General features: G+C 35.4%; 1 protein-coding gene across 1 annotated transcript in view; it reads right to left on the minus strand.

The window, feature by feature from the left end:
- Positions 1-574: 574 nt before the first annotated feature.
- The window catches only part of LOC100544965 (macrophage mannose receptor 1-like), a 29,340-nt gene continuing 17,764 nt past the window's right edge, over positions 575-12,150 (minus strand). The window contains 9 exon segments of the mRNA XM_010712627.3: positions 575-2,466; positions 2,809-2,844; positions 3,997-4,164; positions 4,411-4,527; positions 5,585-5,737; positions 7,582-7,747; positions 8,926-9,158; positions 10,269-10,368; positions 11,750-11,946. Of these exon segments, the coding sequence (XP_010710929.1) occupies positions 2,267-2,466; positions 2,809-2,844; positions 3,997-4,164; positions 4,411-4,527; positions 5,585-5,737; positions 7,582-7,747; positions 8,926-9,158; positions 10,269-10,368; positions 11,750-11,946 (1,370 nt within the window). The 3' untranslated portion in view covers positions 575-2,266.

Raw genomic sequence — 12,150 nt, forward strand, 5'->3', positions numbered from 1 at the left:
GAGCTCACAGTTTTTATGGGTACTGGGTACAGACAATAAAACTTGCAAATAACTTTAACAGGAAAAAAAAAAAAAAAAAGAGTCCATTCTATCATGCATTTCCTAAAAATGCATTATTTCTTTTGGGAAAAAAATTTTAATTTATAGAGCTGTCTGATGTGGACATAAATACTGTAAGACTCTGCAGCCTGAACTGCTTTTAAGTATAGAACAGGAAAAGCACTTGCACTCTTCACTCATCCAAAAAGACAAACGTAACTGTTTCTTCCCAGATTTCTGTAGCATGTATCCGGAAACAATTTAATTTTTAGTCATCTCAGTGGGAAACAGGTGGTGTTTTTCTCCTTCCATTTTTATCCAAAGTCCTCAGTTATTTCCTATTTCCTCTTGAGAATAACTGTGACTCCTTTTTCATCACAGGAGTGATGGGATTATAGGATTTACTATATCAATTCAGGAATTTTTTCTTACGTGTTTTTATTTCATTTTATATATGCTTTCCTAGGCATTCAAATTATTGAATTAATTATATAATTATATATATGTTATATATATATTATATATTAATTATAGAATTTACTTTTGATTCACTGCGTTTTTATCTCTCTAAATAATCTGTAGTTTTTGGTGGTGGGTGTTTTTACTACGTCTCTTCGTTAAGTACAGTCACGCAGACATACTAGAAAGGGAAAAGTCTTACAATCCAGATATGTCCTTCGATATCTGTGATTGGAGAGCCTTCCCTACAAACTCAGCCAAAGCTGTAGAATAAGGTATGTCCATCCAACAGAGGTGCATAAGAGAAGAAATGAAAGCTCAGGCAAAAACATCTGATACCAAATATGCGATGCCTTGATAAAACAACTGAAGCAAGGAGCTACTTCCATTCTAAGTCGCTAACAATAATATTTTTACTTTATTATTTACTAGCTATCTAGAGAAAAGGTCAATTATAAGGATAATACAAATACGTTCTCAAGCCAGTCAGACAAAAACACGTATATCCTAGTGCATAAACCTATTCCACATGTACAACTTATTCTGTTTAAATAAGAATTTTATTTTTTTTTTTTATCAGTCATCTTAAACATAGGAAATCCTGACTACAGTTCTTACACAGTTCTGAGAGAGCATCTGTTTCTCCTTACAGATACTTGGTAGAAGCTCCTTTGCTCTAGCTTCTTCATACACTTCTTTTCCTGAGTCCTTCTGTTTGCCAGGTGCCCCACAGAAGCTTAGAGCAAGATGTTTCCATAACTCAACTGGGATGAGAAACATGTAGAATGATTGACTGCCTGGAAGAAAACACTGCTACTGCATACAGCTGAAAAATCTCTGAAAGGGAATCTAATGCAGTACGTTAACAAATGAAATTACAGTAGGAATGGAAGAATTTTTTTCAAAAGCATAGAAGTGATTTTATTCCTCTAAAGTGGAAAGTTAGTTAATGAATTATGAGATAACATTATGCAATATAATGTAGCTATTTATCACAGCTGTGTAGATTTTTAAAGGAGGCATCAATATTGCCTCTTTTAAATTCTGAAAGCATAATTACTGAAATAAAACCCAACAGAAAGATCATCTCTTGTATTAATTTGAACCTTGTGGAAAAATTGTAATATTTACAGAATAATCCAAAAGTGCAAGGTTGTAGAAAATGACAATTGTTCCCAAAGTTCTGATCAGGAATCTTTTCAGTTAGACCAGGAATCTTTCTATAGGAATCTTTTTAATTACGTTTCATCTATGTATTTATTTATTTGTAAAGAGACGATATGTAACTCACAGAGATAAGTAGGGTAGTAGGTTTTACATTAATGAAAAGATACTGTAATAAACGATGAAGCCGCAATTCTGAAATAAGCAGCATTTTCCTTCACAGTCTAAATAGCACCAAAGCAGTACAACAGGAAAAATTATGAAGAGATAGGAGTATTATTTCCTTCGTATGCAAAAACAAAGAGAGAAATGAGTTAAATAAACAATTTCACATAGTAAACATCATAGGTTTGCCCTGACTCTTCTCAGCCACACTGATTTATGTGAAAAACAGGTGTACTCTTCATACTGAACAACAAACTGAAACATTTTGGAGAACATATCTAGGTGTGTATGTGCATGTTTACATAAAGCCATTAACTTTATATCTGTGAAGGGATAAGACTATTATTTCAGTAGAAAAATACAAAGCTGCCATAAGATTTGACTAACAGTTGCACAGATTGGTTTTTGTTTTTTTGGAACTTTGGGGTATTTTGTCAGACTATTTGTTGGCATGTGCGTCATTTCCTTGGATATCCACTGCTGCTTCTGATCCACTCATTCTGGCTGAAATACTTACTTGGTTTTGTCCTTTGTTCCTCAAATAGAAGTAAACTGCACTTACAGCTCCAACTATAAAAAGGGCTAATAAAACAAACAGGCATATGATACCAGTAGAAAGCACTGTCTCCATTTTCTGTCCTGTAAATTAGTGAAATAGAATCAGCACTTTGAATCTTAAGAAACTTCACAATCCATTCATAAACAAAGTTTCTTTAACAAAAAGTCAGAAAAATGGAATACACGTGTATTTTCTGTTCAACACATTGGGTTTCTTTATTCACACAACTGAATAAATTACAATTAGACAAGTTTGACCAAAAAAGAGTTTAATTCAGAATTACGTGTATTTCCTGCCTCTAGATATGAATTAAGTTTACTGAACTTTTATTTTTAGGTATTTTCAAAATTAGTATTTAGAAACTATATTATTATTTTCATGCTGTATTTGAACATCTGCCACTGAAAAGTCAGCCTACTTACCCATATTTTCTGGTAACATCTCTGTCTTTTCTGCAGCTTTCGGAAAGAAAAGAAAATATTTATTCTGAATGGTCAAAAAAAGGGAAGGGATTTTATTCCTAAGAATTCCTGAGAATTCACCCCAAACCCACCTGCTCTCTCAGGGAGATAGAACTAAGCACATGCAATCTCTAGAAGAAATATCACAGCATTCTACTAAGAGCATCTGATATTAACCAACAAGAAATGAGATTATTGCTGAATTTGTTACTTCCAAAAGTATTTTCAAACGTGTTTATTTCTGAGAAACTGCCCCCACGATCTGTATTCTTTTTTAGGCATTTTCAGAAGCAGAAGCATTTCATGAATGGAGATCTTGTAAGTTAGAAATGTATAATGAGGATATTGAGCTGAATATGATCTGTGAACTTAGCCTCTTTCTGCTGGAGACAGCCATTCCTTGTGGATGTAGTCTCTACTGTAATTGCACTTCCTAAACTTATCAGGTAATTGAAAGGTGAACAGAAATATGAAGTCTGCAACACCGAATGGTCTTATTTACCACTTTCATTTAGTGTCATTCAGCTATCAAACCTTTGAATTTTCTAGCAGGTGATCATTTTGCATCCAGAGACAATCAGCATTTTATTAAATGTGACTTTACAATGCTAAAGATTGATGACAGATTCCCATGTCACTCTTAGTACTCAAACCATCAGCTCAAAGGAGAGCAATGACAGTAAATCACCAAATCCAACATCAGATAGAGTTTGCATTGCATTCATCAGAACACGTTTTTTTGAGAAAATACTCCGTTGAAATGAAACAAAAATTGCTGCTTTTGAACTTAGATGGTGTGATATTTGATGGAAAGATCTAAGGAAAACTATCTTTTTATTAAAAAATGAGAAATCTTTGTTCTTTTGGTTAAACATAGGTATCTGAAGTATTCTTGAGAGCTGCGTGGAGCTGCTGATGGCAGTTTCACAGGACTTGGAGCTGCAGCCTTATGAGGAGGCAGTCAGAATCCACATGGAATACCCTGCTGTCCCTGAGATTTCAGTATTTTGGAAACTGAGTGCTGATATTTTTGTCTGCTGGTTTTACATATAAGCTTGTAATATTTTACATTTTTACATGTTTTACAAGGTGTAATTTAAATACATTTGGAGACGTTATTAGCTTCAATACGTTAGAAGTGTTACTTACTTTTTGCTTTTTTACAGATATATCCTTTTCTGAAAGAACAAACGTTGGTGTTCCAGAACCCAGTCAACGCACATACTTCTCCACAGTCTTTATGCATCCTGTTTGTAGGCTCCCCAACTTGCCAGTTGACAAAATCCAATTCTGACTTGTCTGTCCATACCCATTGTTCTGATATTTAAAATAAGTGTATATGTATGAAACAATGACATAGAATAGGTTGTGACAGGGAAAACAGCAAATTTTAACATGGATAATTGTTTCTGTTACACTTCTAAGTGTATGTAAACACACATTGAAATAAACATATTTGATTTTTATGTACTTTTCTAATATGGATTTTTGCTTTCTTCTTATCAATGTATAATAATTTTGTATTATATGGTAATACATGATTAAAAAAAATGAAGATATTACCTCTGTCATCTCTCTTTAGCCCTATCCAAAAGTTTGGAGATTTTCCATGAAGTATCTTAATGGTTTCTGCCAGAAAGTTTGCTTCAGTATAGTCTCCTACAGATACCAAGTCAGCAGCTGAAAAGTATTAATGCATACATCACGTCTTCCTTTTTTTTTTACAGGTTAAGTAAAAAAACATTTGAAAAATATTACTGATTCAAGTAACATTCACAAGTCTTGTTATGGTTACTGTAATACTATATTGTATATTGAGCATGAGTGATCTGTGTGGCTACAAGTCAGTAAGACGACAGGGATTTTTTGTTTAGCCTTCTGCAATTTAGAGAAAACAAACTGCTCTTTCAACACTTTTGGATAGATCCAACCACACTCCAGACTGCAGGTAGGCTGAAAGCAATATGTGGGATGTTTTCAGCACCACACATCCTGTCACTACAGCTCTGTCACTTGCCAGTGGCTAGGCAGCAATTTTAGCAGTACTTGAATCATGAAGGTGTTCAGTTGGACTAGATGATCTTGGAGGTCTTTTCAAACCTTGATGACTGTATGAATCTGCATCCAGAAGTTGTTATATTTTCCAAACCCCCTAGCAGTACTAGTTCACACATGTGTAGTGCTCACCATAAAAGTCATCTACCTGACTTTGCCATGGGTATATGTGCTGCAGAAGTGTAGGAACCTACAGTATGCACAAATGTTCAAATGCAATTTTTCCTTCTGGCTACTAGGCTACTTGCAATTAAAAAAAGTACCACTCAGAAATACGATGTTGATGCATAGGATGTTTCCTTACTTACACTGAAATGTAAGCTGTTTCACAGCAACGCTGTGTTAAAACTGAAGAGAAATCTGAGACGTGGAATAAAACACTGATCCTAATCCACATAGAGCTCTTTTCCCCACACTACAGCTGACAGCAGAGTTTTTCTTTTTTCCCCAATACCAATTTCCATAAAACTACTAGGAACCCTTTTTTTTTTTTTGAGATAAGAATATTTCTCCTGGTAATTGAGATATCAATTATATTATGAAATGTCATGAATCTTGTTTTCTTCAAAAAACAATATAAAAGCATCATTTGAAGTTTTGAAGTAATATAAGACATTCATATCAATATCACCCATTATTTTATTCCACTGCATCTTCAGTCTTTCTAAAACACAACACTCACCTAGTCGGGCACACTCCTGATGAGCTTGAGACCAGCTTTTCTTCCTGACAGCCTCAAAGTAGTAGCAGTGACCATGGAAAGGTATCCAAGACTTGTGTCCTTTTGATTCAGGGCAATTTCCAGGAAGGTGAGGAGGCTCAGCAGGGGCCGTTACTAGTAAGAGATAGGTACTGGAAGCTACCATTTTTTTTTTCCCCCCATTATACAAGTAAGAAAAGATTAAAAAAACCTATATTGGGTTTGTCATCAGAGAACTGAAGCATGTTCTAATAAGAGCTTGAGTATGGCTTTGTTTGAGAACTTACTTTTATTTGTCAAGGTGATTAAGAAGATACACTAGTGTATAAGCAGCATGAATTATCTGTAATTAAGATTTTTGTCGTGAATAAATCAATAAAATATCCAACTGGTGCTTAAATATCTGCCTGATTAGTTAAAACTTAAAAAATAAGTGGTTTCTGACTTCAGCCTCAGTTTTTGACTGGATCAAAACCTTGTACCAGAAACTATAGTTGTGAATGAAAGGGTTATAACTCTTAACACTGCTTGCAGAGCTTTTTATTAAACTGCATCCTAATAAATTCCACAGTGATCGATACATTAGGAAGATTTTGGACAAGATGATAAACGCAGATGGAAAGCAAATTAAATGCTCTGCCAAATTGCATTTTCTTCCTGTAAGTCTTCCACAGTCTACTTCTCCCCTTGTTAAGGAACATTCAACTCTCAAATTAGATTTCCATAATATTGAAGTGGAAGGGATATTATATATAAACTCCAAGGATTTTTTTTTTTAGTCAAATTACAGCATCACGAGATGTGATTTGGCATGCAATTTCACATTTTCTAATAGTTCAATATCTTCCGTACTATTGAAGAAAACAAGAATATTTAGCTGAAGCGTAAAATTAGGAGGTTCTTCAGTGGGTTATGTACTTTGTCCTTGTGCTCACAGGTGACAAGTTGATATATAATTACATCATTTGGAACAGATGTTTGTCATTGCTAGTCTTAGCTATTTCCAGTGATAGAAATTCTCTAACATGTTTTTAATTTGTGTTTTCTGTATTTTATCCTATGTTTTGTAAAAGCTTTGGATTTATTAAAATCAAGTTTTTCTCCCCGTATTTCTGTCTGTTACTCCTTTTCCAACTCATATCAAATAAAAGAATAATTAAATTCAATTTCTTTAGGGTTGGTTTTCAATATTTAAATTTGATCATCTATTTAGATAAATTATTCCCACCATTTTTTAATTAATTAATCCATTTCTCTTAGCATTTTGTTTCTTAGTCATTTGCACAACCTCAATTATAATCCTCCTTTATTAATTCTTGTTTTCTAGTAATCTGAATATCCTATTTGAATAGCAGTCTTTTCAATCTCTGATGTCCCAAACTGTGTACAGAACTGCAGGAATGAAGTTTCTGAATGACTAAGAAATCAATAAGTACTCACAGTCTCGATTTCTTAGGGTTCTGGTAATGACTATTATGAACTTATTTACTTCTGGAAAGAATTCCCAACAACACTTAACGTGTGTGTAATGCTATAATGGGATGATAATAGCAGGGTGGCAACGTCCTTGGCTACAGCAAATGATAACGAGCCCAAACGCAGATCCCACAAATACAGAAATACAAGAAAAAAGAGCTGCTTACCATTGGAAGGCCTCAGGTAGGAAGGAATTTCTGGCAAGAGATGCTCTCACCTCCACTGCCAACCCTTAAATGAGGTCTGGGAAGGGGTGGATCCTGGCTCATCCCTTCCAATCACTCAGGTGCAATGCATACACCTGAGCTCCTCTGGGCTGGCCCTGCCTTCCCACCAGGTGCTCAATCACTGTTTCAGGACATGACTTAGCATTTCCACTACAATGTGTTACTTAGCTGCTTATTGTATTCTGATATACTAGTGCATAAAACAAGGTGGTTTATTACATTAGCACAGTTGGTAGATCCTCACACCCTCTAGCTAAAACATATTAAATCGCTTACCATCTGACTTCTTACAGATGGAAAAGAGTTTCTCCTTGCATGAAGCTGTCTTCCAGGTTCCATCAGTATCTAAGTAGACACATGCTAATGTCTGTTTTGGTTCCCCGCTGGACCACTTGCTGTAAACTAATCTCCATCTGTCAATCCAACGATACTTGCCCTCGGTCTGGAAGCAGAATGCATGCAGTAATTTCAAGGATGCTGAAAGTCATAAACCTGCTACACAGGTTCCTTAGAGGACTGTCATGTAACCAGTATGGATTCAAATGCTTACAATCACCACTTTTTTGTGCTTGCTAACTGTAACAAGATATGCAGTGTCTGTTACACACAGATATGATTGCAGAGTATTTTTCTTTCAGTCATCCAAAAAGTATCCAACATTAATTCAGAATATTTTTTGAGTATGGAGATATGGAATGGGAAAAAAAAAAAGAGGAGAGAAACATGAGTGAAGACAGAAGAACTGAGAATTAGGTAAGACAAGGTTGTATCTCCACCCAAAAAGTCTGCATGTTGTGGGTGGATATGTTCTTAATAAGCAATGCTGATTGCTATCACTTTGGTTGTGGTATCGTGACTGTGATTCATGTAGAAGAGTGTACCATGTCAAAACACACCTACCATCCAAACGTTCATCCTCCTACATCATACAATTGGCACATACATCTCAAAGACAGATTATTTTTTTCCCCCATAATATTCTAAATTTTTAATGAGAAAAATTACAACGGGAAGAATACTTTCATTGCTCAGTATGTGCAATTACCATATTATATAGACTACAGATTCCTTTATGCAATTTTTGCCCTTCGTTCTTTTCAGGATTGTGTTTTTCTACTGCTAACCATAAATAGTCATTGTCTAAGATAATTATTTGTGAACATAAACACATACATTAAAAAAAAAAGATCATTCATAGATTTCTGATATACAACTAGAGATACCATGTCACAAATATCTGAGGTAAAGAAAAACATGAGAGGAGGGCAGGGTATACCCTTGCATATCATTTCTGGTATACCTATTAGATTAAATTAAGTTTATGATGGGGGAGATTTCACAGTTTATCACTTAGACCCTTTAATGACTCCATTCACAACACTGTCAAGTACTGGGATGCAGGATTATTTCCTTGTGCTAAAGCACCTTAGAGTTCTTAGCTCATTACAATCTCCTCTGTATGAGTCCTTTTTGATGAACAACATAATAGATAGGTAATGCACTGATATAATGTGCTGCTTTAAGAAATACGCTGTCAGAAATTATATAGATTTCAAGATGAGAGCATTCAGTAAGACCTGTACCTGCAAGCTTAACCGTCTGTAATGCACGTGCTCTTACCATGTAGCTGTTAAGACCAATCCACATAGGCTGCCCATATTCCTGTGCAATTAAGAACAGTAGTGACTGGCTATATGGGTCTAAAATGCTAGCAAGTTCTGAGGAATTGCTCTTGCAGGATTGTTGTGCTTCTTCCCAATTCATCTTAGAATGGGTGACAGAGTAACTAATGCCATCAGAATGGTCAAAAGCAAAGTCCAACACTGTTGCAGATGACTTATAGAGTTTAGGATCTGTGGGAATAAAAATAACAATGCCAAACAGAAGAACAAACACAAATCTGGTGGACACACATTTGGCTTGAGCAACTGAATAACATCGCTATTATTTACAGAAGTACTAGAAAATTGCTAATTTTCTTTTTTTATAATTCTTTTTAATTGCTAATAAGACAGGCTGAGGGAGCTGGGCTTGTTCAGCCTGAAGAAAAGGCGGCTGCGGGGTGACCTCATTGCAGCCTTTCAATACCTAAAGGGAGCCTACAAACAGGAGGGGAATCAACTCTTTGAAAGGGTAGATAACTGCAGGACAAGGGGAAATGGTTTTAAAGTTGAAGGAGGGAAGATTTAGGTTGGATGTCAAGGGGAAGTTCTTTACAGAGAGAGTGATGAGGTGCTGGAACAGGCTGCCAAGAGAGGCTGTGGATGCTCCATCCCTGGAGGTGTTCAAGACCAGATTGGATGGGGCCATGGGCAGCCTGGTCTAGTATTAAATGGGGAGGTTGGTGGCCCTGCCTGTGGCAGGGGGATCGGAGATTCATGATCCTTGAGGTTCCTTCCAACCTGGGCCAATTCTGTGATAACGTGAATGGAATATCTTCTCATTCATTTTTTAATAAATAACAGATAACTTCAAAATAACAATTCAATTTCCAGATTAAATAAACACATTTTCAGCCACCAGGGACTTCAAATCAGTAAATTCACTGAATTTTACGTAGCAGGGAGTCAAAAATAGCACACATACTCTGTACATTTTCAATATTCTCTTTGTGGCTTAGTATCTTCACGACTCTGTCTGTCAAGTTTATTTGGATAAATGCAAAATTTACTTATCAATTATGGTAATTTCTAGATTATTATGAACTTCTGTAAATAAAATGCTTAAGATTTTTAGCTATTTAATTAAACTATTTTAAATAAAAACATTTTGCTTTTATAAATTCTTTTCTTCAAAACATTTCCAAGTAACATTGTAATGCAAGATGGTCTCTTAAGCTTTACTGATATTTTGTCTATAACTAACCAACTATGAAAAGATAAGTGTGATCTAAATTACGTTAAAAAGAAAAGTAACTTCAACTTTGTCATTATGAATTCCAGGATTAGTGATACAGAACTCACCGCTGTTCTTCTGGCATATATACCCACTGGATTTATAACATGACTCATCGCTCCATTTTCCTATATCAGCATAATCTCTCTTCAGAGAAACACAGTCATACTGTTGGAGAAAGGGAAGGAATATGACAGTACATTAATATTAGTTTAGTATTAGAAGTTATAAAACTATGTATAATAGCTATGGGAAGTTTCATGCCTTCTTTTTTAGTTCTGTGGCTCGTATTACAACTCAAGAAACACCTTCCTCTTTTCTTTTTCTCTCATCTCAGGCCTCCTCTGTGGTGGTCAACTCCACAGAGCTTACTCTGAAGAAGTAGAAGATGATGATAATGAGATAGGAATAGAGCAGATGGGCAATTGCTTCTAATGGCAGAGCAATTTTTCAGTGATATTTCACTCCTTTGAAAATCATGGAATAATAGAATATCCTGAGAAGAGACCCTGGAATAGAACCAGAAGGATCATACTAATTCTGGTTCCACACAAGACCACTCCAAATTCTAATCCTAGGTATGAGAGCATTGTCCAGTTGTTTCTTGAACTCCAAGACAGGTTTTGGGGCTGTCCTGCGGAGTTGCAGGAAAGGATTCTCAGAGAGCGATAGTATGTTCAAGGTTAAGGAGAGAATTAGAATGTACCTTTCTGCCTTCTGGTTTTTGTTTTGTTTGTTTCAGGATGTTTCCCTGAAGCACTATCAGAGCTGTAAATAAAATTGAGTCACATGTTGTGCTGCATCTTATTTGTCTTCCTACACCTCAGAAGGGACCAGAGCAAAATGGGCAAAAGCACAATGAATTAGCTGAGGTGAAGATTAAGTTGGGTCTCTGGCTTCTTTGGGGGAGTGAGATACAAAATGAGGGGAAGTTGGACAGCAAGTAGAGTAGTCACACTGAAAATGAAGAGTAAGTTCTGAAAAGAAGATAAGGAAATAAATGGGAGAAAGTGGTTTGCGTATGTGGAAAGCTATTGTATTTACAACATTATAGCATTTTATTTCAGACCTAGCAGGAGTGTTTTGTTGGTTTGGAAAGCAGGTGGCATCTATCAGCCCTTAGTAGTTTAGTTACAATTTTAAATACGGAAGAAGTAGAAAAAATTTCAACTGTTGCATGCTCTCTTCCTTCATTTACCAACATGATTTAACTTACCAAACACGTGTAAGTGTTTCCAGTGTGCTAGCTTCTAAAATTTGAATGCTATTCTTGCATTTTCTCCAAAATAGAGAGTAAATTAGTATGAAAAAGAAAACTTCATTCAGTCAATCTGCCCCAGAATATTCCCAAATTCTTAGGCAAATTTGCAGCAATAACATTCTCTTGTGCTACGTGTTAGTATATTCAAACATTAAGGCATTGTAATGGTCATCCCAGTTTATAGATAATTGAGTAAGCTGGGGAAAAGCTGAGGCAAACTGAGATGTTTAATTGAAGTGATGCTGTTCTCCACATTTAATCTTACAGTAAACTCTGAGCACTATTTACCTTTAACCGATTGCCATCATTTTCTGGACGGAGGCTGTCAAACAAAATGGGCTCATAAAGTTTTGGGGAATCTGGAGCCCAGTTTGTATAGGAAACAGCACTTCCATCAGCCCAAACAAAGTTGAGTTCACTAATTATATCATTCAAGCCAATCCAGGGATTGTATAAAACATCCTTCAAATGGTAAGTGAGAAAGGCTAGGGGAAAAAAAAAAAAAAAAAACGAACACACAATAGAAAAGAAACTGAACATATCATGTAATCAGTCAAAACACCAATCAAGACAACAGGTAATAAAAAAATCTAATTATTTTGCTTGCTTTATTAAAATCTTGTAAATATATTTTAATTAGCTTTTAATCAGGAACATACCCAATTTGATTTTTTTCAAGTTTATTATGT

This window comes from Meleagris gallopavo, chromosome 6 (assembly GCF_000146605.3).
Source record: "Meleagris gallopavo isolate NT-WF06-2002-E0010 breed Aviagen turkey brand Nicholas breeding stock chromosome 6, Turkey_5.1, whole genome shotgun sequence".
Taxonomy (NCBI): Eukaryota; Metazoa; Chordata; class Aves; order Galliformes; family Phasianidae; genus Meleagris; species Meleagris gallopavo.